We start from the raw sequence: 25,332 nt of genomic DNA, 5'->3' as shown, positions 1-25,332 counted from the left end.
CATAGGGAGGCTGACATGTCTCTGACAGTCAATGCTGCTGTCTGGGCATTGCCACTGGCTGGATGGGGTTGACCTTTCTACCTATTTCATATTCATCCTTATTCACATGGAATGCTGTAAGTTTTGTACTCTGTGCTGCACTCACCTTTCCAGAACATATAAAATTATTGACCCTTTTGCCAAACTGTGACTGCGTCGCCATTGCATGACCAGATCCTCAGTAACTTCCATCCAGACTTGCTTGGATTGACGGACTGATGTTTTTCTCCCACACTCAAGGAACAGGACTTCCTTCCAAACCAGAGCCGCCTGGAGGAACACCTCCAGGGACGTGTCACTGAAATGGAGAGCAACCTTTAATTTTCTTCCTGTCATTTCAATCCTTTGTTTAGTAAGCAGGACCACCTCACTGGTCCCTGCAGAGCAGCTGCCTTTGAAAGTACTTCTGGCTGCCTTTAAATATGATGTCAGCATTGCCTGGCCCGGGACGCTCCCCCGCAGTGAGTGATTTAAGGTCTGGAATGCTGTCTGAGAGTGTGGTGGAGACCACGTTGAATTCATGCATTCCTAAGGGAATTGGACGGTAATCTGAAAAGAAAGAATGCGCAGAGTGACGGTTAGAAGGTGGGGGAATGACACTTTGTTAATTGTTCACTGAGAGCGCCAATGCAAATAGCATGGGCTAAATGGCCTCCTCTTGCTCTGTTACAACTGTGTTGTGATTCTGGCTGCGCTGTCTGAGTGCACGGTTTCCCTTCCCCTCTCACACATTAATTGGTCAGTTCTGGCTGTAGTCTGGAGTTGGTTAGCTCAGTTGGTGGCTGGTGATGTAGAATTACGTTAATGTCAGGCGTTTTGACCTCCATTCCAACTATGGTAGTTTGAGGTTTTGCCTCCTCCTCTTGCCACATGTTTGCTAAGTAGTGTCCCTCAAGCTATACATAACAAATTGTCTTTGTTTAATGGAGAAAGATGACAGTGATCCTTTGTCTAAAGTACATAACCACTGCCACATCTCCAGCTTCTGGTCCAAATACTGGTTGATTCCCAGACATTATCTTCATCCTCATTCAAAGCTCCATTCGCGAGACACTGACCATCCCGACTCAGGGTAAGGACATGGGGATCCTGCACTTATGCCTTGCACCATCATCCTTTTTATTATTTAATCACTTCTGCACTTTCATTTTGTTCTATCCTTGTCACCCACCACCGCGCCCATCTCCATTTCCCTGTCACTTAAAATTATTTAATTTGCTGTTATTTCCCACTTCTAATAAAATCTCATCAAATTGAAACTCTGTTTCTCTCCCTCGTGGAAATGACCTGCAGAATATTGCCGGTATATTATATTCAATTTCAGATTTACAGCATCAATAGCATTTTGCCTTTTGTATAAATGGAAGTCGTGATGCCTTGAGTAGCCGAAACTGTTCATTGTTATTTTGAATAATGGTATTTTGAAAAATACTGGGGATTTACCTTGATTTCTGTTATTGCTCTCTCTGTCTCTCTGATCTCCAGGCTGGATAATAACGATCTCACAGATTCTTCTGCCGAGGAACTTGCCTCCGCTCTCAGTACAAACCGGTCACTTACCGATCTGAACCTGGGGAATAATAAACTGAGAGATTCAGGAGTGAAACTACTGTCTGTGGCCCTGAGGAATCCGGAGTGTAAAATACAGAAACTAAGGTAAATACCAGATTTTGTGTATAATAAGTGGATATCTAATATATTTTAGGTGCTGCTATTAGAATAATGAATAAAAACTGTCTATTATCAGCAGTGCCAATGATAGAGCCATAACATGCGTTGGGTTGTAATCAGATTCGGATTGCCATTCCGCTGTCAGCCATTTACCCTGAAACGCCGCCGCACCTTCCTTGCTCCACCTGGTGACTTGGGCCGGGTGTGAATGGTGCACTGCAGCGTGTTCCGGAGTTTTTCAGCCTTGGGCCGGAAAGTTGAACGTAAGAAAAATACGCCTGTCATTTTTTCTGTGTTCAGGAGGTATCTGGGCTGGGGTGTGTAGTCAGTGCGGGGCGGGGCTGGGGTGTGTAGTCAGTGCGGGACGGGGCTGGGGTGTGTAGTCAGTGCGGGGCGGGGCTGGGGTGTGTAGTCAGTGCGGGGTGGGGCTGGGGTGTGTAGTCGGTGCGGGGTGGGGCTGGGGTGTGTAGTCAGTGCGGGGTGGGGCTGGGGTGTGTAGTCAGTGCGGGACGGGGCTGGGGTGTGTAGTCAGTGCGGGGCGGGGCTGGGGTGTGTAGTCAGTGCGGGGTGGGGCTGGGGTGTGTAGTCAGTGCGGGGTGGGGCTGGGGTGTGTAGTCGGTGTGGGATGGGGCTGGGGTGTGTAGTCAGTGCGGGGTGGGGCTGGGGTGTGTAGTCGGTGTGGGATGGGGCTGCGGTGCGTAGTCGGTGTGGGATGGGGCTGGGGTGTGTAGTCAGTGCGGGGCGGGGCTGGGGTGTGTAGTCAGTGCGGGGCGGGGCTGGGGTGTGCAGTCAGTGTGGGGCGGGGCTGGGGTGTGTAGTCAGTGCGGGACGGGGCTGGGGTGTGTAGTCAGTGCGGGGCGGGGCTGGGGTGTGTAGTCAGTGCGGGGCGGGGCTGGGGTGTGCAGTCAGTGCGGGGCGGGGCTGGGGTGTGTAGTCAGTGCGGGGTGGGGCTGGGGTGTGTAGTCAGTGCGGGGTGGGGCTGGGGTGTGTAGTCGGTGCGGGGTGGGGCTGGGGTGTGTAGTCAGTGCGGGGTGGGGCTGGGGTGTGTAGTCAGTGCGGGACGGGGCTGGGGTGTGTAGTCAGTGCGGGGCGGGGCTGGGGTGTGTAGTCAGTGCGGGGTGGGGCTGGGGTGTGTAGTCAGTGCGGGGTGGGGCTGGGGTGTGTAGTCGGTGTGGGATGGGGCTGGGGTGTGTAGTCAGTGCGGGGTGGGGCTGGGGTGTGTAGTCGGTGTGGGATGGGGCTGCGGTGCGTAGTCGGTGTGGGATGGGGCTGGGGTGTGTAGTCAGTGCGGGGTGGGGCTGTGGTGTGTAGTCAGTGCGGGGCGGGGCTGGGGTGTGTAGTCAGTGCGGGGCGGGGCTGGGGTGTGTAGTCAGTGCGGGGCGGGGCTGGGGTGTGTAGTCAGTGCGGGATGGGGCTGGGGTGTGTAGTCAGTGCGGGATGGGGCTGGGGTGTGTAGTCAATGCGGGGTGGGGCTGGGGTGTGTAGTCAGTGCAGGGCGGGGCTGGGGTGTGTAGTCAGTGTGGGGTGGGGCTGGGGTGTGTAGTCAGTGCGGGGCGGGGCTGGGGTGTGTAGTCAGTGCGGGGCGGGGCTGGGGTGTGTAGTCAGTGCGGGATGGGGCTGGGGTGTGTAGTCAGTGCGGGATGGGGCTGGGGTGTGTAGTCAGTGCGGGGTGGGGCTGGGGTGTGTAGTCAGTGCGGGGCGGGGCTGGGGTGTGTAGTCAGTGCGGGGTGGGGCTGGGGTGTGTAGTCAGTGCGGGGTGGGGCTGGGGTGTGTAGTCAGTGCGGGGCGGGGCTGGGGTGTGTAGTCAGTGCGGGGTGGGGCTGGGGTGTGTAGTCAGTGCGGGGTGGGGCTGGGGTGTGTAGTCAGTGCGGGGTGGGGCTGGGGTGTGTAGTCAGTGCGGGGTGGGGCTGGGGTGTGTAGTCAGTGCGGGGCGGGGCTGGGGTGTGTAGTCAGTGCGGGGCGGGGCTGGGGTGTGTAGTCAGTGCGGGGTGGGGCTGGGGTGTGTAGTCAGTGCGGGGTGGGGCTGGGGTGTGTAGTCAGTGCGGGGCGGGGCTGGGGTGTGTGGTCAGTGCGGGGTGGGGCTGGGGTGTGTAGTCAGTGCGGGGCGGGGCTGGGGTGTGTGGTCAGTGCGGGGTGGGGCTGGGGTGTGTAGTCAGTGCGGGGTGGGGCTGGGGTGTGTAGTCAATGCGGGATGGGGCTGGGGTGTGTAGTCAGTGCGGGGCGGGGCTGGGGTGTGTAGTCAGTGCGGGGTGGGGCTGGGGTGTGTAGTCAGTGTGGGGTGGGGCTGGGGTGTGTAGTCAGTGCGGGGTGGGGCTGGGGTGTGTAGTCAGAGCGGGGCGGGGCTGGGGTGTGTAGTCAATGCGGGATGGGGCTGGGGTGTGTAGTCAGTGCGGGGCGGGGCTGGGGTGTGTAGTCAGTGCGGGGTGGGGCTGGGGTGTGTAGTCAGTGCGGGGTGGGGCTGGGGTGTGTAGTCAGTGCGGGGTGGGGCTGGGGTGTGTAGTCAGTGCGGGGCGGGGCTGGGGTGTGTAGTCAGTGCGGGGTGGGGCTGGAGTGTGTAGTCAGTGCGGGGCGGGGCTGGGGTGTGTAGTCAGTGCGGGGTGGGGCTGGGGTGTGCAGTCAGTGCGGGGTGGGGCTGGAGTGTGTAGTCAGTGCGGGGCAGGGCTGAGGTGTGTAGTCAGTGCGGGGCGGGGCTGGGGTGTGTAGTCAGTGCGGGGTGGGGCTGGGGTGTGTAGTCAGTGCGGGGTGGGGCTGGGGTGTGTAGTCAGTGCGGGGTGGGGCTGGGGTGTGTGGTCAGTGCGGGGTGGGGCTGGAGTGTGTAGTCAGTGCGGGGCGGGGCTGGGGTGTGTAGTCAGTGCGGGGTGGGGCTGGGGTGTGCAGTCAGTGCGGGGTGGGGCTGGGGTGTGTAGTCAGTGTGGGATGGGGCTGGGGTGTGTAGTCAGTGCGGGGTGGGGCTGGGGTGTGTAGTCAGTGCGGGGCGGGGCTGGGGTGTGTAGTCAGTGCGGGGCGGGGCTGGGGTGTGTAGTCAGTGTGGGGCGGGGCTGGGGTGTGTGGTCGGGGTGGGGCTGGGGTGTGTAGTCAGTGCGGGGTGGGGCTGGGGTGTGTAGTCAGTGCGGGGTGGGGCTGGGGTGTGTAGTCAGTGCGGGGTGGGGCTGGGGTGTGTGGTCAGTGCGGGGTGGGGCTGGAGTGTGTAGTCAGTGCGGGGCGGGGCTGGGGTGTGTAGTCAGTGCGGGGTGGGGCTGGGGTGTGTAGTCAGTGCGGGGTGGGGCTGGGGTGTGTAGTCAGTGCGGGGCGGGGCTGGGGTGTGTAGTCAGTGCGGGGTGGGGCTGGGGTGTGTAGTCAGTGCGGGGTGGGGCTGGGGTGTGTAGTCAGTGCGGGGTGGGGCTGGGGTGTGTAGTCAGTGCGGGGTGGGGCTGGGGTGTGTAGTCAGTGCGGGGCGGGGCTGGGGTGTGTAGTCAGTGCGGGGCGGGGCTGGGGTGTGTAGTCAGTGCGGGGTGGGGCTGGGGTGTGTAGTCAGTGCGGGGTGGGGCTGGGGTGTGTAGTCAGTGCGGGGCGGGGCTGGGGTGTGTGGTCAGTGCGGGGTGGGGCTGGGGTGTGTAGTCAGTGCGGGGCGGGGCTGGGGTGTGTGGTCAGTGCGGGGTGGGGCTGGGGTGTGTAGTCAGTGCGGGGTGGGGCTGGGGTGTGTAGTCAATGCGGGATGGGGCTGGGGTGTGTAGTCAGTGCGGGGCGGGGCTGGGGTGTGTAGTCAGTGCGGGGTGGGGCTGGGGTGTGTAGTCAGTGTGGGGTGGGGCTGGGGTGTGTAGTCAGTGCGGGGTGGGGCTGGGGTGTGTAGTCAGAGCGGGGCGGGGCTGGGGTGTGTAGTCAATGCGGGATGGGGCTGGGGTGTGTAGTCAGTGCGGGGCGGGGCTGGGGTGTGTAGTCAGTGCGGGGTGGGGCTGGGGTGTGTAGTCAGTGCGGGGTGGGGCTGGGGTGTGTAGTCAGTGCGGGGTGGGGCTGGGGTGTGTAGTCAGTGCGGGGCGGGGCTGGGGTGTGTAGTCAGTGCGGGGTGGGGCTGGAGTGTGTAGTCAGTGCGGGGCGGGGCTGGGGTGTGTAGTCAGTGCGGGGTGGGGCTGGGGTGTGTAGTCAGTGCGGGGTGGGGCTGGAGTGTGTAGTCAGTGCGGGGCAGGGCTGAGGTGTGTAGTCAGTGCGGGGCGGGGCTGGGGTGTGTAGTCAGTGCGGGGTGGGGCTGGGGTGTGCAGTCAGTGCGGGGTGGGGCTGGGGTGTGTAGTCAGTGTGGGATGGGGCTGGGGTGTGTAGTCAGTGCGGGGTGGGGCTGGGGTGTGTAGTCAGTGCGGGGCGGGGCTGGGGTGTGTAGTCAGTGCGGGGCGGGGCTGGGGTGTGTAGTCAGTGTGGGGCGGGGCTGGGGTGTGTGGTCGGGGTGGGGCTGGGGTGTGTAGTCAGTGCGGGGTGGGGCTGGAGTGTGTAGTCAGTGCGGGGCGGGGCTGGGGTGTGTAGTCAGTGCGGGGTGGGGCTGGGGTGTGCAGTCAGTGCGGGGTGGGGCTGGGGTGTGTAGTCAGTGTGGGATGGGGCTGGGGTGTGTAGTCAGTGCGGGGTGGGGCTGGGGTGTGTAGTCAGTGCGGGGCGGGGCTGGGGTGTGTAGTCAGTGCGGGGCGGGGCTGGGGTGTGTAGTCAGTGTGGGGCGGGGCTGGGGTGTGTGGTCGGGGTGGGGCTGGGGTGTGTAGTCAGTGCGGGGTGGGGCTGGGGTGTGTAGTCAGTGCGGGGTGGGGCTGGGGTGTGTAGTCAGTGCGGGGTGGGGCTGGGGTGTGTGGTCAGTGCGGGGTGGGGCTGGAGTGTGTAGTCAGTGCGGGGCGGGGCTGGGGTGTGTAGTCAGTGCGGGGTGGGGCTGGGGTGTGTAGTCAGTGTGGGGTGGGGCTGGGGTGTGTAGTCAGTGCGGGGTGGGGCTGGGGTGTGTAGTCAGTGTGGGGTGGGGCTGGGGTGTGTAGTCAGTGCGGGGTGGGGCTGGGGTGTGTAGTCAGTGCGGGGCGGGGCTGGGGTGAGTAGTCAGTGCGGGGTGGGGCTGGGGTGTGTAGTCAGTGCGGGGCGGGGCTGGGGTGTGTAGTCAGTGCGGGGCGGGGCTGGGGTGTGTAGTCAGTGTGGGGTGGGGCTGGGGTGTGTAGTCAGTGCGGGGTGGGGCTGGGGTGTGTAGTCAGTGTGGGGTGGGGCTGGGGTGTGTAGTCAGTGCGGGATGGGGCTGGGGTGTGTAGTCAGTGCGGGATGGGGCTGGGGTGTGTAGTCAGTGCGGGGCGGGGCTGGGGTGTGTAGTCAGTGCGGGGTGGGGCTGGGGTGTGTAGTCAGTGCGGGGCGGGGCTGGGGTGTGTAGTCAGTGCGGGATGGGGCTGGGGTGTGTAGTCAGTGCGGGGTGGGGCTGGGGTGTGTAGTCAGTGCGGGATGGGGCTGGGGTGTGTAGTCAGTGCGGGGCGGGGCTGGGGTGTGTAGTCAGTGCGGGATGAGGCTGGGGTGTGTAGTCAGTGTGGGGTGGGGCTGGGGTGTGTAGTCAGTGCGGGGTGGGGCTGGGGTGTGTAGTCAGTGCGGGGTGGGGCTGGGGTGTGTAGTCAGTGCGGGATGAGGCTGGGGTGTGTAGTCAGTGTGGGGTGGGGCTGGGGTGTGTAGTCAGTGCGGGGTGGGGCTGGGGTGTGTAGTCAGTGCGGGGCGGGGCTGGGGTGAGTAGTCAGTGCGGGGTGGGGCTGGGGTGTGTAGTCAGTGTGGGGTGGGGCTGGGGTGTGTGGTCAGTGCGGGGTGGGGCTGGGGTGTGTAGTCAGTGCGGGGTGGGGCTGGGGTGTGTAGTCAGTGCAGGATGGGGCTGGGGTGTGTAGTCAGTGCGGGGCGGGGCTGGGGTGTGTAGTCAGTGCGGGGTGGGGCTGGGGTGTGTAGTCAGTGCGGGGCGGGGCTGGGGTGTGTAGTCAGTGCGGGGTGGGGCTGGGGTGTGTAGTCAGTGCGGGGCGGGCTGGGGTGTGTAGTCAGTGCGGGATGGGGCTGGGGTGTGTAGTCAGTGCGGGGTGGGGCTGGGGTGTGTAGTCAGTGCGGGATGGGGCTGGGGTGTGTAGTCAGTGCGGGGCGGGGCTGGGGTGTGTAGTCAGTGCGGGATGGGGCTGGGGTGTGTAGTCAGTGCTGGGTGGGGCTAGGGTGTGTAGTCAGTGCGGGGTGGGGCTGGGGTGTGTAGTCAGTGCGGGGTGGGGCTGGGGTGTGTAGTCAGTGCGGGGCGGGGCTGGGGTGTGTAGTCAGTGCGGGGCGGGGCTGGGGTGTGTAGTCAGTGCGGGGTGGGGCTGGGGTGTGTAGTCAGTGCTGGGTGGGGCTGGGGTGTGTAGTCAGTGCGGGATGGGGCTGGGGTGTGTAGTCAGTGCGGGGTGGGGCTGGGGTGTGTAGTCAGTGCGGGACGGGGCTGGGGTGTGTAGTCAGTGCGGGGCGGGGCTGGGGTGTGTAGTCAGTGCGGGATGGGGCTGGGGTGTGCAGTCAGTGTGGGGTGGGGCTGGGGTGTGTAGTCAGTGCGGGGTGGGGCTGTGGTGTGTAGTCAGTGCGGGGTGGGGCTGGGGTGTGTAGTCAGTGCGGGGCGGGGCTGGGGTGTGTAGTCAGTGCGGGGTGGGGCTGGGGTGTGGAGTCAGTGCGGGGTGGGGCTGGGGTGTGTAGTCAGTGCGGGGCGGGGCTGGGGTGTGTAGTCAGTGCGGGGCGGGGCTGGGGTGTGTAGTCAGTGCGGGGTGGGGCTGGGGTGTGTAGTCAGTGCGGGGTGGGGCTGGGGTGTGTAGTCAGTGCGGGGTGGGGGCTGGGGTGTGTAGTCAGTGCGGGGTGGGGCTGGGGTGTGTAGTCAGTGCGGGGTGGGGCTGGGGTGTGTAGTCAGTGTGGGGCGGGGCTGGGGTGTGCAGTCAGTGCGGGGCGGGGCTGGGGTGTGTAGTCAGTGCGGGGTGGGGCTGGGGTGTGTAGTCAGTGCGGGGTGGGGCTGGGGTGTGTAGTCAGTGCGGGGCGGGGCTGGGGTGTGTAGTCAGTGCGGGGCGGGGCTGGGGTGTGTAGTCAGTGCGGGATGGGGCTGGGGTGTGTAGTCAGTGCGGGGCGGGGCTGGGGTGTGTAGTCAGTGCGGGGTGGGGCTGGGGTGTGTAGTCCGTGCGGGGTGGGGCTGCGGTGTGTAGTCAGTGCGGGATGGGGCTGGGGTGTGTAGTCAGTGCGGGGTGGGGCTGGGGTGTGTAGTCAGTGCGGGGCGGGGCTGGGGTGTGTAGTCAGTGCGGGGTGGGGCTGGGGTGTGTAGTCAGTGCGGGGCGGGGCTGGGGTGTGTAGTCAGTGCGGGGTGGGGCTGGGGTGTGTAGTCCGTGCGGGGTGGGGCTGGGGTGTGTAGTCCGTGCGGGGTGGGGCTGGGGTGTGTAGTCAGTGAGGGGTGGGGCTGGGGTGTGTAGTCAGTGCGGGGTGGGGCTGGGGTGTGTAGTCAGTGCGGGGTGGGGCTGGGGTGTGTAGTCAGTGCGGGGTGGGGCTGGGGTGTGTAGTCAGTGCGGGGCGGGGCTGGGGTGTGTAGTCAGTGTGGGATGGGGCTGGGGTGTGTAGTCAGTGCGGGGTGGGGCTGGGGTGTGTAGTCAGTGTGGGATGGGGCTGGGGTGTGTAGTCAGTGCGGGGCGGGGCTGGGGTGTGTAGTCAGTGTGGGATGGGGCTGGGGTGTGTAGTCAGTGCGGGGTGGGGCTGGGGTGTGTAGTCAGTGTGGGGTGGGGCTGGGGTGTGTAGTCAGTGCGGGGCGGGGCTGGGGTGTGTAGTCAGTGCGGGATGGGGCTGGGGTGTGTAGTCAGTGCGGGGCGGGGCTGGGGTGTGTAGTCAGTGCGGGATGGGGCTGGGGTGTGTAGTCAGTGCGGGGTGGGGCTGGGGTGTGTAGTCAGTGCGGGGTGGGGCTGGGGTGTGTAGTCAGTGCGGGGTGGGGCTGGGGTGTGTAGTCAGTGTGGGGTGGGGCTGGGGTGTGTAGTCAGTGCGGGGTGGGGCTGGGGTGTGTAGTCAGTGCGGGGTGGGGCTGGGGTGTGTAGTCAGTGCGGGGTGGGGCTGGGGTGTGTAGTCAGTGCGGGGCGGGGCTGGAGTGTGTAGTCAGTGCGGGGCGGGGCTGGGGTGTGTAGTCAGTGCGGGGAGGGGCTGGGGTGTGTAGTCAGTGCGGGGCGGGGCTGGGGTGTGTAGTCAGTGCGGGGCGGGGCTGGGGTGTGTAGTCAGTGCGGGGCGGGGCTGGGGTGTGTAGTCAGTGCGGGATGGGGCTGGGGTGTGTAGTCAGTGCGGGGTGGGGCTGGGGTGTGTAGTCAGTGCGGGGTGGGGCTGGGGTGTGTAGTCAGTGCGGGGCGGGGCTGGGGTGTGTAGTCAGTGCGGGATGGGGCTGGGGTGTGTAGTCAGTGCGGGATGGGGCTGGGGTGTGTAGTCAGTGCGGGGTGGGGCTGGGGTGTGTAGTCAGTGCGGGATGGGGCTGGGGTGTGCAGTCAGTGCGGGGCGGGGCTGGGGTGTGTAGTCAGTGCGGGATGAGGCTGGGGTGTGTAGTCAGTGTGGGGTGGGGCTGGGGTGTGTAGTCAGTGCGGGGTGGGGCTGAGGTGTGTAGTCAGTGCGGGGTGGGGCTGGGGTGTGTAGTCAGTGCGGGGTGGGGCTGGGGTGTGTAGTCAGTGCGGGATGAGGCTGGGGTGTGTAGTCAGTGTGGGGTGGGGCTGGGGTGTGTAGTCAGTGCGGGGTGGGGCTGGGGTGTGTAGTCAGTGCGGGGCGGGGCTGGGGTGAGTAGTCAGTGCGGGGTGGGGCTGGGGTGTGTAGTCAGTGTGGGGTGGGGCTGGGGTGTGTGGTCAGTGCGGGGTGGGGCTGGGGTGTGTAGTCAGTGCGGGGTGGGGCTGGGGTGTGTAGTCAGTGCAGGATGGGGCTGGGGTGTGTAGTCAGTGCGGGGCGGGGCTGGGGTGTGTAGTCAGTGCGGGGTGGGGCTGGGGTGTGTAGTCAGTGCGGGGCGGGGCTGGGGTGTGTAGTCAGTGCGGGGTGGGGCTGGGGTGTGTAGTCAGTGCGGGGCGGGGCTGGGGTGTGTAGTCAGTGCGGGGTGGGGCTGGGGTGTGTAGTCAGTGCGGGGTGGGGCTGGGGTGTGTAGTCAGTGTGGGGCGGGGCTGGGGTGTGTAGTCAGTGCGGGGTGGGGCTGGGGTGTGTAGTCAGTGCGGGGTGGGGCTGGGGTGTGTAGTCAGTGCGGGATGGGGCTGGGGTGTGTAGTCAGTGCGGCGTGGGGCTGGGGTGTGTAGTCAGTGCGGGATGGGGCTGGGGTGTGTAGTCAGTGCGGGGTGGGGCTGGGGTGTGTAGTCAGTGCGGGGCGGGGCTGGGGTGTGTAGTCAGTGCGGGATGGGGCTGGGGTGTGTAGTCAGTGCTGGGTGGGGCTGGGGTGTGTAGTCAGTGCGGGGTGGGGCTGGGGTGTGTAGTCAGTGCGGGGTGGGGCTGGGGTGTGTAGTCAGTGCGGGGTGGGGCTGGGGTGTGTAGTCAGTGCGGGGCGGGGCTGGGGTGTGTAGTCAGTGCGGGGTGGGGCTGGGGTGTGTAGTCAGTGCTGGGTGGGGCTGGGGTGTGTAGTCAGTGCGGGATGGGGCTGGGGTGTGTAGTCAGTGCGGGGTGGGGCTGGGGTGTGTAGTCAGTGCGGGATGGGGCTGGGGTGTGCAGTCAGTGTGGGGTGGGGCTGGGGTGTGTAGTCAGTGCGGGGTGGGGCTGGGGTGTCTAGTCAGTGCGGGGCGGGGCTGGGGTGTGTAGTCAGTGCGGGGTGGGGCTGGGGTGTGTAGTCAGTGCGGGGTGGGGCTGGGGTGTGTAGTCAGTGTGGGGCGGGGCTGGGGTGTGCAGTCAGTGCGGGGCGGGGCTGGGGTGTGTAGTCAGTGCGGGATGGGGCTGGGGTGTGTAGTCAGTGCGGGGTGGGGCTGGGGTGTGTAGTCAGTGCGGGGCGGGGCTGGGGTGTGTAGTCAGTGCGGGATGGGGCTGGGGTGTGTAGTCAGTGTGGGATGGGGCTGGGGTGTGTAGTCAGTGCGGGATGGGGCTGGGGTGTGTAGTCAGTGCGGGGCGGGGCTGGGGTGTGTAGTCAGTGCGGGGCGGGGCTGGGGTGTGTAGTCAGTGCGGGATGGGGCTGGGGTGTGTAGTCCGTGCGGGGTGGGGCTGGGGTGTGTAGTCAGTGCGGGGCGGGGCTGGGGTGTGTAGTCAGTGTGGGGTGGGGCTGGGGTGTGTAGTCAGTGCGGGGTGGGGCTGGGGTGTGTAGTCAGTGCGGGGCGGGGCTGGGGTGTGTAGTCCGTGCGGGGTGGGGCTGGGGTGTGTAGTCAGTGTGGGATGGGGCTGGGGTGTGTAGTCAGTGCGGGATGGGGCTGGGGTGTGTAGTCAGTGCGGGGTGGGGCTGGGGTGTGTAGTCAGTGCGGGGCGGGGCTGGGGTGTGTAGTCAGTGTGGGGTGGGGCTGGGGTGTGTAGTCAGTGCGGGGCGGGGCTGGGGTGTGTAGTCAGTGTGGGATGGGGCTGGGGTGTGTAGTCAGTGCGGGATGGGGCTTGGGTGTGTAGTCAGTGCGGGATGGGGCTGGGGTGTGTAGTCAGTGCGGGATGGGGCTGGGGTGTGTAGTCAGTGCGTGGTGGGGCTGGGGTGTGTAGTCAGTGCGGGGCGGGGCTGGGGTGTGTAGTCAGTGTGGGGTGGGGCTGGGGTGTGTAGTCAGTGCGGGGCGGGGCTGGGGTGTGTAGTCAGTGCGGGGTGGGGCTGGGGTGTGTAGTCCGTGCGGGGTGGGGCTGGGGTGTGTAGTCAGTGTGGGATGGGGCTGGGGTGTGTAGTCAGTGCGGGATGGGGCTGGGGTGTGTAGTCAGTGCGGGGTGGGGCTGGGGTGTGTAGTCAGTGCGGGGCGGGGCTGGGGTGTGTAGTCAGTGCGGGGTGGGGCTGGGGTGTGTAGTCAGTGTGGGATGGGGCTGGGGTGTGTAGTCAGTGCGGGATGGGGCTGGGGTGTGTAGTCAGTGCGGGGTGGGGCTGGGGTGTGTAGTCAGTGCGGGGCGGGGCTGGGGTGTGTAGTCAGTGTGCGGTGGGGCTGGGGTGTGTAGTCAGTGCGGGGCGGGGCTGGGGTGTGTAGTCAGTGCGGGGTGGGGCTGGGGTGTGTAGTCCGTGCGGGGTGGGGCTGGGGTGTGTAGTCCGTGCGGGGTGGGGCTGGGGTGTGTAGTCAGTGTGGGGTGGGGCTGGGGTGTGTAGTCAGTGCGGGGTGGGGCTTAGGTGTGTAGTCAGTGCGGGGTGGGGCTGGGGTGTGTAGTCAGTGCGGGGCGGGGCTGGGGTGTGTAGTCAGTGTGGGATGGGGCTGGGGTGTGTAGTCAGTGCGGGGTGGGGCTGGGGTGTGTAGTCAGTGTGGGATGGGGCTGGGGTGTGTAGTCAGTGCGGGGCGGGACTGGGGTGTGTAGTCAGTGTGGGATGGGGCTGGGGTGTGTAGTCAGTGCGGGGCGGGGCTGGGGTGTGTAGTCAGTGCGGGATGGGGCTGGGGTGTGTAGTCAGTGCGGGGCGGGGCTGGGGTGTGTAGTCAGTGCGGGGCGGGGCTGGGGTGTGTAGTCAGTGCGGGGCGGGGCTGGGGTGTGTAGTCAGTGCGGGGTGGGGCTGGGGTGTGTAGTCAGTGCGGGGTGGGGCTGGGGTGTGTAGTCAGTGCGGGGTGGGGCTGGGGTGTGTAGTCAGTGCGGGGCGGTGCTGGGGTGTGTAGTCAGTGCGGGGTGGGGCTGGGGTGTGTAGTCAGTGCGGGGTGGGGCTGGGGTGTGTAGTCAGTGCGGGGTGGGGCTGGGGTGTGTAGTCAGTGCGGGGCGGGGCTGGGGTGTGCAGTCAGTGCGGGGTGGGGCTGGGGTGTGTAGTCAGTGTGGGGTGGGGCTGGGGTGTGTAGTCAATGCGGGGTGGGGCTGGGGTGTGTAGTCAGTGCGGGGCGGGGCTGGGGTGTGTAGTCAGTGCGGGGTGGGGCTGGGGTGTGCAGTCAGTGCGGGGTGGGGCTGGGGTGTGTAGTCAGTGTGGGGTGGGGCTGGGGTGTGTAGTCAATGCGGGGTGGGGCTGGGGTGTGTAGTCAGTGTGGGGCGGGGCTGGGGTGTGTAGTCAGTGCGGGGCGGGGCTGGGGTGTGTAGTCAGTGTGGGGTGGGCCTGGGGTGTGTAGTCAGTGCGGGGTGGGGCTGGGCTGTGTAGTCAGTGTGGGGTGGGGCTGGGGTGTGTAGTCAGTGCGGGGTGGGGCTGGGGTGTGTAGTCAGTGCGGGGCGGGGCTGGGGTGTGTAGTCAGTGTGGGGTGGGGCTGGGGTGTGTAGTCAGTGTGGGGTGGGGCTGGGGTGTGTAGTCAGTGCGGGGTGGGGATGGGGTGTGTAGTCAGTGTGGGGTGGGGCTGGGGTGTGTAGTCAGTGCGGGGCGGGGCTGGGGTGTGTAGTCAGTGCGGGGCGGGGCTGGGGTGTGTAGTCAGTGCGGGGTGGGGCTGGGGTGTGTAGTCAGTGTGGGGTGGGGCTGGGGTGTGTAGTCTGTGCGGGGTGGGGCTGGGGTGTGTAGTCAGTGCGGGGTGGGGCTGGGGTGTGTAGTCAGTGCGGGGTGGGGCTGGGGTGTGTAGTCAGTGCGGGGCGGGGCTGGGGTGTGTAGTCAGTGCGGGGTGGGGCTGGGGTGTGTAGTCAGTGCGGGGCGGGGCTGGGGTGTGTAGTCAGTGCGGGATGGGGCTGGGGCGTGCAGTCAGTGCGGGGCGGGGCTGGGGTGTGTAGTCAGTGCGGGGTGGGGCTGGGGTGTGTAGTCAGTGCGGGGTGGGGCTGGGGTGTGTAGTCAGTGCGGGGTGGGGCTGGGGTGTGCAGTCAGTGCGGGGTGGGGCTGGGGTGTGTAGTCAGTGCGGGGTGGGGCTGGGGTGTGTAGTCAGTGCGGGGTGGGGCTGGGGTGTGTAGTCAGTGCGGGGCGGGGCTGGGGTGTGTAGTCAGTGCGGGGTGGGGCTGGGGTGTGCAGTCAGTGCGGGGTGGGGCTGGGGTGTGTAGTCAGTGCGGGATGGGGCTGGGGTGTGTAGTCAGTGCGGGGTGGGGCTGGGGTGTGTAGTCAGTGCGGGGTGGGGCTGGGGTGTGTAGTCAGTGCGGGGTGGGGCTGGGGTGTGTAGTCAGTGCGGGGTGGGGCTGGGGTGTGTAGTCAGTGCGGGGTGGGGCTGGGGTGTGTAGTCAGTGCGGGGTGGGGCTGGGGTGTGCAGTCAGTGCGGGGCGGGGCTGGGGTGTGTAGTCAGTGCGGGGCGGGGCTGGGGTGTGTAGTCAGTGCGGGTCGGGGCTGGGGTGTGTAGTCAATGCTGGGATGGGGCTGGGGTGTGTAGTCAGTGCGGGGCGGGGCTGGGGTGTGTGGTCAGTGCTGGGATGGGGCTGGGGTGTGTAGTCAGTGCGGGGCGGGGCTGGGGTGTGTAGTCAGTGCGGGATGGGGCTGGGGTGTGTAGTCAGTGCGGGGCGGGGCTGGGGTGTGTAGTCAGTGTGGGGTGGGGCTGGGGTGTGTAGTCAGTGTGGGATGGGGCTGGGGTGTGTAGTCAGTGCGGGGTGGGGCTGGGGTGTGCAGTCAGTGCGGGGTGGGGCTGGGGTGTGCAGTCAGTGCGGGGTGGGGCTGGGGTGTGTAGTCAGTGCGGGATGGGGCTGGGGTGTGTAGTCAGTGCGGGGTGGGGCTGGGGTGTGTAGTCAGTGCGGGGTGGGGCTGGGGTGTGTAGTCAGTGCGGGGTGGGGCTGGGGTGTGTAGTCAGTGCGGGGTGGGGCTGGGGTGTGTAGTCAGTGCGGGGTGGGGCTGGGGTGTGTAGTCAGTGCGGGGTGGGGCTGGGGTGTGCAGTCAGTGCGGGGCGGGGCTGGGGTGTGTAGTCAGTGCGGGGCGGGGCTGGGGTGTGTAGTCAGTGCGGGGCGGGGCTGGGGTGTGTAGTCAGTGCGGGGCGGGGCTGGGGTGTGTGGTCAGTGCTGGGATGGGGCTGGGGTGTGTAGTCAGTGCGGGGCGGGGCTGGGGTGTGTAGTCAGTGTGGGATGGGGCTGGGGTGTGTAGTCAGTGCGGGGCGGGGCTGGGGTGTGTAGTCAGTGTGGGGTGGGGCTGGGGTGTGTAGTCAGTGCGGGGCGGGGCTGGGGTGTGTAGTCAGTGTGGGATGGGGCTGGGGTGTGTAGTCAGTGCGGGGTGGGGCTGGGGTGTGTAGTCAGTGTGGGGTGGGGCTGGGGTGTGTAGTCAGTGCGGGGTGGGGCTGGGGTGTGCAGTCAGTGCGGGGTGGGGCTGGGGTGTGTAGTCAGTGCGGGATGGGGCTGGGGTGTGTAGTCAGTGCGGGGTGGGGCTGGGGTGTGTAGTCAGTGCGGGGCGGGGCTGGGGTGTGTAGTCAGTGCGGGGTGGGGCTGGGGTGTGTAGTCAGTGCGGGGTGGGGCTGGGGTGTGCAGTCAGTGCGGGGCGGGGCTGGGGTGTGTAGTCAGTGCGGGGCGGGGCTGGGGTGTGTAGTCAGTGCGGGGCGGGGCTGGGGTGTGTAGTCAGTGCGGGGCGGGGCTGGGGTGTGTGGTCAGTGCTGGGATGGGGCTGGGGTGTGTAGTCAGTGCGGGGCGGGGCTGGGGTGTGTAGTCAGTGTGGGATGGGGCTGGGGTGTGTAGTCAGTGCGGGGCGGGGCTGGGGTGTGTAGTCAGTGTGGGGTGGGGCTGGGGTGTGTAGTCAGTGCGGGGCGGGGCTGGGGTGTGTAGTCAGTGCGGGATGGGGCTGGGGTGTGTAGTCAGTGCGGGGTGGGGCTGGGGTGTGTAGTCAGTGTGGGGCGGGGCTGGGGTGTGTAGTCAGTGCGGGGTGGGGCTGGGGTGTGCAGTCAGTGCGGGGTGGGGCTGGGGTGTGTAGTCAGTGCGGGATGGGGCTGGGGTGTGTAGTCAGTGCGGGGTGGGGCTGGGGTGTGTAGTCAGTGCGGGGTGGGGCTGGGGTGTGTAGTCAGTGCGGGGTGGGGCTGGGGTGTGTAGTCAGTGTGGGGCGGGGCTGGGGTGTGTGGTCGGGGTGGGGCTGGGGTGTGCAGTCAGTGCGGGGTGGGGCTGGGGTGTGTAGTCAGTGCGGGGTGGGGCTGGGGTGTGTAGTCAGTGCGGGGCGGGGCTGGGGTGTGTAGTCAGTGCGGGGTGGGGCTGGGGTGTGTAGTCAGTGCGGGGTGGGGCTGGGGTGTGTAGTCAGTGCGGGGTGGGGCTGGGGTGTGTAGTCAGTGCGGGGCGGGGCTGGGGTGTGTAGTCAGTGCGGGGTGGGGCTGGGGTGTGTAGTCAGTGCGGGGTGGGGCTGGGGTGTGTAGTCAGTGCGGGGTGGGGCTGGGGTGTGTAGTCAGTGCGGGATGGGGCTGGGGTGTGTAGTCAGTGCGGGGTGGGGCTGGGGTGTGTAGTCAGTGCGGGGCGGGGCTGGGGTGTGTAGTCAGTGCGGGATGGGGCTGGGGTGTGTAGTCAGTGCGGGGTGGGGCTGGGGTGTATGGTCGGGGTGGGGCTGGGGTGTGTAGTCAGTGCGGGATGGGGCTGGGGTGTGTAGTCAGTGCGGGGCGGGGCTGGGGTGTGTAGTCAGTGCGGGGTGGGGCTGGGGTGTGTAGTCAGTGCGGGGCGGGGCTGGGGTGTGTAGTCAGTGCGGGATGGGGCTGGGGTGTGTAGTCAGTGCGGGGTGGGGCTGGGGTGTGTAGTCAGTGCGGGGTGGGGCTGGGGTGTGTAGTCAGTGCGGGGTGGGGCTGGGGTGTGTAGTCAGTGTGGGGTGGGGCTGGGGTGTGTAGTCAGTGCGGGGTGGGGCTGGGGTGTGTAGACAGTGCGGGATGGGGCTGGGGTGTGTAGTCAGTGCGGGGTGGGGCTGGGGTGTGTAGTCAGTGCGGGGTGGGGCTGGGGTGTGTGGTCGGGGTGGGGCTGGGGTGTGTAGTCAGTGCGGGATGGGGCTGGGGTGTGTAGTCAGTGTGGGGTGGGGCTGGGGTGTGTAGTCAGTGCGGGGCGGGGCTGGGGTGTGTAGTCAGTGCGGGATGGGGCTGGGGTGTGTAGTCAGTGCGGGGTGGGGCTGGGGTGTGTAGTCAGTGCGGGATGGGGCTGGGGTGTGTAGTCAGTGCGGGGCGGGGCTGGGGTGTGTAGTCCGTGTGGGATGGGGCTGGGGTGTGTAGTCAGTGCGGGGTGGGGCTGGGGTGTGTAGTCAGTGCGGGGTGGGGCTGGGGTGTGTAGTCAGTGCGGGATGGGGCTGGGGTGTGTAGTCAGTGCGGGGTGGGGCTGGGGTGTGTAGTCCGTGTGGGATGGGGCTGGGGTGTGTAGTCAGTGCGGGATGGGGCTGGGGTGTGTAGTCAGTGCGGGGTGGGGCTGGGGTCTGTAGTCCGTGTGGGATGGGGCTGGGGTCTGTAGTCAGTGCGGGGTGGGGCTGGGGTGTGTAATCAGTGCGGGATGGGGCTGGGGTGTGTAGTCAGTGCGGGATGGGGCTGGGGTGTGTAGTCAGTGCGGGGTGGGGCTGGGGTGTGTAGTCCGTGTGGGATGGGGCTGGGGTGTGTAGTCAGTGCGGGGTGGGGCTGGGGTGTGTAGTCAGTGCGGGGCGGGGCTGGGGTGTGTAGTCAGTGCAGGGCGGGGCTGGGGTGTGTAGTCAGTGCGGGGTGGGGGCTGGGGTGTGTAGTCAGTGCGGTGCGGGGCTGGGGTGTGTAGTCAGTGCGGGGTGGGGCTGGGGTGTGTAGTCAGTGCGGGGTGGGGCTGGGGTGTGCAGTCAGTGCGGGGCGGGGCTGGGGTGTGTAGTCAGTGTGGGGTGGGGCTGGGGTGTGTAGTCAGTGCGGGGTGGGGCTGGGGTGTGTAGTCAGTGCGGGGCGGGGCTGGGGTGTGTAGTCAGTGCGGGGCGGGGCTGGGGTGTGTAGTCAGTGTGGGATGGGGCTGGGGTGTGTAGTCAGTGCGGGGCGGGGCTGGGGTGTGTAGTCAGTGCGGGGCGGGGCTGGGGTGTGTAGTCAGTGCGGGGCGGGGCTGGGGTGTGTAGTCCGTGTGGGATGGGGCTGGGGTGTGTAGTCAGTGCGGGGTGGGGCTGGGGTGTGTAGTCAGTGCGGGGTGGGGCTGGGGTGTGTAGTCAGTGCGGGGCGGGGCTGGGGTGTGTAGTCAGTGCGGGGCGGGGCTGGGGTGTGTAGTCAGTGCGGGGTGAGGCTGGGGTGTGTAGTCATTGTGGGGTGGGGCTGGAGTGCGTAGTCAGTGCGGGGTGGGGCTGGGGTGTGTAGTCAGTGTGGGGTGGGGCTGGGGTGTGTAGTCAGTGTGGGGTGGGGCTGGGGTGTGTAGTCAGTGTGGGATGGGGCTGGGGTGTGTAGTCAGTGCGGGGTGGGGCTGGGGTGTGTAGACAGTGCGGGGTGGGGCTGGGGTGTGTAGTCAGTGCGGGGCGGGGCTGGGGTGTGTAGTCAGTGCGGGGCGGGGCTGGGGTGTGTAGTCAATGCGGGATGGGGCTGGGGTGTGTAGTCAGTGCGGGGTGGGGCTGGGGTGTGTAGTCAGTGCGGGGCGGGGCTGGGGTGTGTAGTCAATGCGGGATGGGGCTGGGGTGTGTAGTCAGTGCGGGGCGGGGCTGGGGTGTGTAGTCAGTGCGGGGTGGGGCTGGGGTGTGCAGTCAGTGCGGGGTGGGGCTGGGGTGTGTAGTCAGTGCGGGGCGGGGCTGGGGTGTGTAGTCAGTGCGGGGCGGGGCTGGGGTGTGTAGTCAGTGCGGGGCGGGGCTGGGGTGTGTAGTCAGTGCGGGGTGGGGCTGGGGTGTGTAGTCAGTGCGGGGTGGGGCTGGGGTGTGTAGTCAGTGTGGGGCGGGGCTGGGGTGTGTAGTCAGTGCGGGGTGGGGCTGGGGTGTGTAGTCAGTGCGGGGCGGGGCTGGGGTGTGTAGTCAGTGCGGGGTGGGGCTGGGGTGTGTAGTCAGTGCGGGGTGGGGCTGGGGTGTGTAGTAAATGCGGGGCGGGGCTGGGGTGTGTAGTCAGTGTGGGGTGGGGCTGGGGTGTGTAGTCAGTGCGGGGTGGGGCTGGGGTGTGTAGTCAGTGCGGGGCGGGGCTGGGGTGTGTAGTCAGTGCGGGGCGGGGCTGGGGTGTGTAGTCAGTGCGGGGTGGGGCTGGGGTGTGTAGTCAGTGCGGGGTGGGGCTGGGGTGTGTAGTCAGTGTGGGGCGGGGCTGGGGTGTGTAGTCAGTGTGGGGTGGGGCTGGGGTGTGTAGTCAGTGCGGGGCGGGGCTGGGGTGTGTAGTCAGTGTGGGGTGGGGCTGGGGTGTGTAGTCAGTGCGGGGCGGGGCTGGGGTGTGTAGTCAGTGCGGGGTGGGGCTGGGGTGTGTAGTCAGTGCGGGGTGGGGCTGGGGTGTGTAGACAATGCGGGGCGGGGCTGGGGTGTGTAGTCAGTGTGGGGTGGGGCTGGGGTGTGTAGTCAGTGCGGGGTGGGGCTGGGGTGAGTAGTCAGTGTGGGGTGGGGCTGGGGTGTGTAGTCAGTGCGGGGCGGGGCTGGGGTGTGTAGTCAGTGCGGGGCGGGGCTGGGGTGTGTAGTCAGTGCGGGGTGGGGCTGGGGTGTGTAGTCAGTGTGGGGTGGGGCTGGGGTGTGTAGTCAGTGCGGAATGGGGCTGGGGTGTGTAGTCAGTGCGGGGTGGGGCTGGGGTGTGTAGTCAATGCGGGGTGGGGCTGGGGTGTGTAGTCAGTGCGGGGTGGGGCTGGGGTGTGTAGTCAGTGCGGGGCGGGGCTGGGGTGTGTAGTCAGTGCGGGATGGGGCTGGGGTGTGTAGTCAGTGCGGGGTGGGGCTGGGGTGTGTAGTCAGTGCGGGGTGGGGCTGGGGTGTGTAGTCAGTGCGGGGCGGGGCTGGGGTGTGTAGTCAGTGCGGGGTGGGGCTGGGGTGTGTAGTCAGTGCGGGGTGGGGCTGGGGTGTGTAGTCAGTGTGGGGTGGGGCTGGGGTGTGTAGTCAGTGTGGGGTGGGGCTGGGGTGTGTAGTCAGTGCGGGGTGGGGCTGGGGTGTGTAGTCAGTGCGGGATGGGGCTGGGGTGTGTAGTCAGTGTGGGGTGGGGCTGGGGTGTGTAGTCAGTGCGGGGTGGGGCTGGGGTGTGTAGTCAGTGCGGGATGGGGCTGGGGTGTGTAGTCAGTGCGGGGCGGGGCTGGGGTGTGTAGTCAGTGCGGGGTGGGGCTGGGGTGTGTAGTCAGTGCGGGGTGGGGCTGGGGTGTGTAGTCAGTGCGGGGTGGGGCTGGGGTGTGTAGTCAGTGCGGGGCGGGGCTGGGGTGTGTGGTCGGGGTGGGGTGGGGCTGGGGTGTGTGGTCGGGGTGGGGCTGGGGTGTGCAGTCAGTGCGGGGCGGGGCTGGGGTGTGTAGTCAGTGCGGGATGGGGCTGGGGTGTGTAGTCAGTGCGGGGCGGGGCTGGGGTGTGTAGTCAGTGCGGGGTGGGGCTGGGGTGTGTAGTCAGTGCGGGGCGGGGCTGGGGTGTGTAGTCAGTGCGGGGTGGGGCTGGGGTGTGTAGTCAGTGTGGGATGGGGCTGGGGTGTGTAGTCAGTGCGGGGTGGGGCTGGGGTGTGTAGTCAGTGCGGGGCGGGGCTGGGGTGTGTAGTCAGTGCGGGGCGGGGCTGGGGTGTGTAGTCAGTGCGGGATGGGGCTGGGGTGTGTAGTCAGTGCGGGGTGGGGCTGGGGTGTGTAGTCAGTGCGGGGCGGGGCTGGGGTGTGTAGTCAGTGCGGGGCGGGGCTGGGGTGTGTAGTCAGTGCGGGATGGGGCTGGGGTGTGTAGTCAGTGCGGGGCGGGGCTGGGGTGTGTAGTCAGTGCGGGATGGGGCTGGGGTGTGTAGTCAGTGCGGGATGGGGCTGGGGTGTGTAGTCAGTGCGGGGCGGGGCTGGGGTGTGTAGTCAGTGCGGGGTGGGGCTGGGATGTGTAGTCAGTGCGGGGTGGGGCTGGGGTGTGTAGTCAGTGCGGGGCGGGGCTGGGGTGTGTAGTCAGTGCGGGGTGGGGCTGGGGTGTGTAGTCAGTGCGGGGCGGGGCTGGGGTGTGTAGTCAATGCGGGGTGGGGCTGGGGTGTGTAGTCAGTGCGGGGTGGGGCTGGGGTGTGTAGTCAGTGCGGGGCGGGGCTGGGGTGTGTAGTCAGTGCGGGGTGGGGCTGGGGTGTGTAGTCAGTGCGGGGTGGGGCTGGGGTGTGTAGTCAGTGCGGGATGGGGCTGGGATGTGTAGTCAGTGCGGGGTGGGGGCTGGGGTGTGTAGTCAGTGCGGGGTGGGGCTGGGGTGTGTAGTCAGTGCGGGATGGAGCTGGGGTGTGTAGTCAGTGCGGGGCGGGGCTGGGGTGTGTAGTCAGTGCGGGGTGGGGCTGGGGTGTGTAGTCAGTGCGGGGTGGGGCTGGGGTGTGTAGTCAGTGCGGGGCGGGGCTGGGGTGTGTAGTCAGTGCGGGTGGGGCTGGGGTGTGTAGTCAGTGCGGGGTGGGGCTGGGGTGTGTAGTCAGTGTGGGATGGGGCTGGGGTGTGTAGTCAGTGCGGGGCGGGGCTGGGGTGTGTAGTCAGTGCGGGGTGGGGCTGGGGTGTGCAGTCAGTGCGGGGTGGGGCTGGGGTGTGTAGTCAGTGCGGGGTGGGGCTGGGGTGTGTAGTCAGTGCGGGATGGGGCTGGGGTGTGTAGTCAGTGCGGGGTGGGGCTGGGGTGTGTAGTCAATGCGGGATGGTGCTGGGGTGTGTAGTCAGTGCGGGGCGGGGCTGGGGTGTGTAGTCAGTGCGGGGTGGGGCTGGGGTGTGTAGTCAGTGTGGGATGGGGCTGGGGTGTGTAGTCAGTGCGGGGCGGGGCTGGGGTGTGTAGTCAGTGCGGGGTGGGGCTGGGGTGTGCAGTCAGTGCGGGGTGGGGCTGGGGTGTGTAGTCAGTGTGGGATGGGGCTGGGGTGTGTAGTCAGTGCGGGGTGGGGCTGGGGTGTGTAGTCAGTGCGGGATGGGGCTGGGGTGTGTAGTCAGTGCGGGGTGGGGCTGGGGTGTGTAGTCAATGCGGGATGGGGCTGGGGTGTGTAGTCAGTGCGGGGCGGGGCTGGGGTGTGTAGTCAGTGCGGGGTGGGGCTGGGGTGTGTAGTCAGTGCGGGGTGGGGCTGGGGTGTGTAGTCAGTGCGGGGCGGGGCTGGGGTGTGTAGTCAGTGCGGGGTGGGGCTGGGGTGTGTAGTCAGTGCGGGGCGGGGCTGGGGTGTGTAGTCAGTGCGGGGTGGGGCTGGGGTGTGTAGTCAGTGCGGGGTGGGGCTGGGGTGTGTAGTCAGTGCGGGGTGGGGCTGGGGTGTGTAGTCAGTGCGGGGTGGGGCTGGGGTGTGTAGTCAGTGCGGGATGGGGCTGGGGTGTGTAGTCACTGCGGGGCGGGGCTGGGGTGTGTAGTCAGTGCGGGGTGGGGCTGGGGTGTGTAGTCAGTGTGGGGTGGGACTGGGGTGTGTAGTCAGTGCGGGGCGGGGCTGGGGTGTGTAGTCAGTGCGGGGTGGGGCTGGGGTGTGTAGTCAGTGCGGGGCGGGGCTGGGGTGTGTAGTCAGTGTGGGATGGGGCTGGGGTGTGTAGTCAGTGCGGGGCGGGGCTGGGGTGTGTAGTCAGTGCGGGGCGGGGCTGGGGTGTGTAGTCAGTGCGGGATGGGGCTGGGGTGTGTAGTCAGTGTGGGGTGGGGCTGGGGTGTGTAGTCAGTGCGGGATGGGGCTGGGGTGTGTAGTCAGTGTGGGGTGGGGCTGGGGTGTGTAGTCAGCGCGGGGTGGGGCTGGGGTGTGTAGTCAGTGCGGGGTGGGGCTGGGGTGTGTAGACAGTGCGGGATGGGGCTGGGGTGTGTAGTCAGTGCGGGGTGGGGCTGGGGTGTGTAGTCAGTGCGGGGTGGGGCTGGGGTGTGTAGTCAGTGCGGGGTGGGGCTGGGGTGTGTAGACAGTGCGGGATGGGGCTGGGGTGTGTGGTCGGGGTGGGGCTGGGGTGTGTAGTCAGTGCGGGGTGGGGCTGGGGTGTGTGGTCGGGGTGGGGCTGGGGTGTGTAGTCAGTGCGGGATGGGGCTGGGGTGTGTAGTCAGTGTGGGGTGGGGCTGGGGTGTGTAGTCAGTGCGGGGCGGGGCTGGGGTGTGTAGTCAGTGCGGGGCGGGGCTGGGGTGTGTAGTCAGTGCGGGGCGGGGCTGGGGTGTGTAGTCAGTGTGGGGCGGGGCTGGGGTGTGTAGTCAGTGCGGGATGGGGCTGGGGTGTGTAGTCAGTGCGGGGTGGGGCTGGGGTGTGTAGTCAGTGCGGGATGGGGCTGGGGTGTGTAGTCAGTGCGGGGCGGGGCTGGGGTGTGTAGTCAGTGCGGGGTGGGGCTGGGGTGTGTAGTCAGTGCGGGGTGGGGCTGGGGTGTGTAGTCAGTGCGGGATGGGGCTGGGGTGTGTAGTCAGTGCGGGGTGGGGCTGGGGTGTGTGGTCGGGGCGGGGCTGGGGTGTGTAGTCAGTGCGGGATGGGGCTGGGGTGTGCAGTCAGTGCGGGGCGGGGCTGGGGTGTGTAGTCAGTGTGGGATGGGGCTGGGGTGTGTAGTCAGTGTGGGGTGGGGCTGGGGTGTGTAGTCAGTGCGGGGTGGGGCTGGGGTGTGTAGTCAGTGCGGGATGGGGCTGGGGTGTGTAGTCAGTGCGGGATGGTGCTGGGGTGTGTAGTCAGTGCGGGGTGGGGCTGGGGTGTGTAGTCAGTGCGGGATGGGGCTGGGGTGTGTAGTCAGTGCGGGGCGGGGCTGGGGTGTGTGGTCAGTGCGGGGTGGGGCTGGGGTGTGTAGTCAGTGCGGGATGGGGCTGGGGTGTGTAGTCAGTGCGGGGTGGGGCTGGGGTGTGTAGTCAGTGCGGGGTGGGGCTGGGGTGTGTAGTCAGTGTGGGGTGGGGCTGGGGTGTGTAGTCAGTGTGGGGTGGGGCTGGGGTGTGTAGTCAGTGCGGGGCGGGGCTGGGGTGTGTAGTCAGTGCGGGGTGGGGCTGGGGTGTGTAGTCAGTGCGGGGTGGGGCTGGGGTGTGTAGTCAGTGCGGGATGGGGCTGGGGTGTGTAGTCAGTGCTGGACGGGGCTGGGGTGTGTAGTCAGTGCGGGGCGGGGCTGGGGTGTGTAGTCAGTGCGGGGCGGGGCTGGGTTGTGTAGTCAATGCGGGATGGGGCTGGGGTGTGTAGTCAGTGCGGGGTGGGGCTGGGGTGTGTAGTCAGTGCGGGGCGGGGCTGGGGTGTGTAGTCAATGCGGGATGGGGCTGGGGTGTGTAGTCAGTGCGGGGCGGGGCTGGGGTGTGTAGTCAGTGCGGGGTGGGGCTGGGGTGTGCAGTCAGTGCGGGGTGGGGCTGGGGTGTGTAGTCAGTGCGGGGCGGGGCTGGGGTGTGTAGTCAGTGCGGGGCGGGGCTGGGGTGTGTAGTCAGTGCGGGGCGGGGCTGGGGTGTGTAGTCAGTGCGGGGTGGGGCTGGGGTGTGTAGTCAGTGCGGGGTGGGGCTGGGGTGTGTAGTCAGTGTGGGGCGGGGCTGGGGTGTGTAGTCAGTGAGGGGTGGGGCTGGGGTGTGTAGTCAGTGCGGGGCGGGGCTGGGGTGTGTAGTCAGTGCGGGGTGGGGCTGGGGTGTGTAGTCAGTGCGGGGTGGGGCTGGGGTGTGTAGTAAATGCGGGGCGGGGCTGGGGTGTGTAGTCAGTGTGGGGTGGGGCTGGGGTGTGTAGTCAGTGCGGGGTGGGGCTGGGGTGTGTAGTCAGTGCGGGGCGGGGCTGGGGTGTGTAGTCAGTGCGGGGCGGGGCTGGGGTGTGTAGTCAGTGCGGGGTGGGGCTGGGGTGTGTAGTCAGTGCGGGGTGGGGCTGGGGTGTG

The 25,332-nt window shown here is 67.0% G+C and overlaps 1 protein-coding gene across 1 annotated transcript in view; it reads left to right on the top strand.

The window, feature by feature from the left end:
- LOC140410232 (NACHT, LRR and PYD domains-containing protein 3-like) overlaps positions 1 to 25,332 on the top strand; it is a 197,696-nt gene that overhangs the window by 138,216 nt on the left and 34,148 nt on the right. The window contains exon 13 of the mRNA XM_072498184.1: positions 1,525 to 1,695. Coding sequence (XP_072354285.1) covers positions 1,525 to 1,695 — 171 coding nt within the window. The remainder of the gene's footprint in view (positions 1 to 1,524; positions 1,696 to 25,332) is intronic.

Source organism: Scyliorhinus torazame, chromosome 4, assembly GCF_047496885.1.
Source record: "Scyliorhinus torazame isolate Kashiwa2021f chromosome 4, sScyTor2.1, whole genome shotgun sequence".
NCBI lineage: Eukaryota > Metazoa > Chordata > Chondrichthyes > Carcharhiniformes > Scyliorhinidae > Scyliorhinus > Scyliorhinus torazame.
The sequence above is the reverse complement of the archived record's forward strand: the minus strand, read 5'-3'. Positions and strand labels throughout refer to the sequence as shown.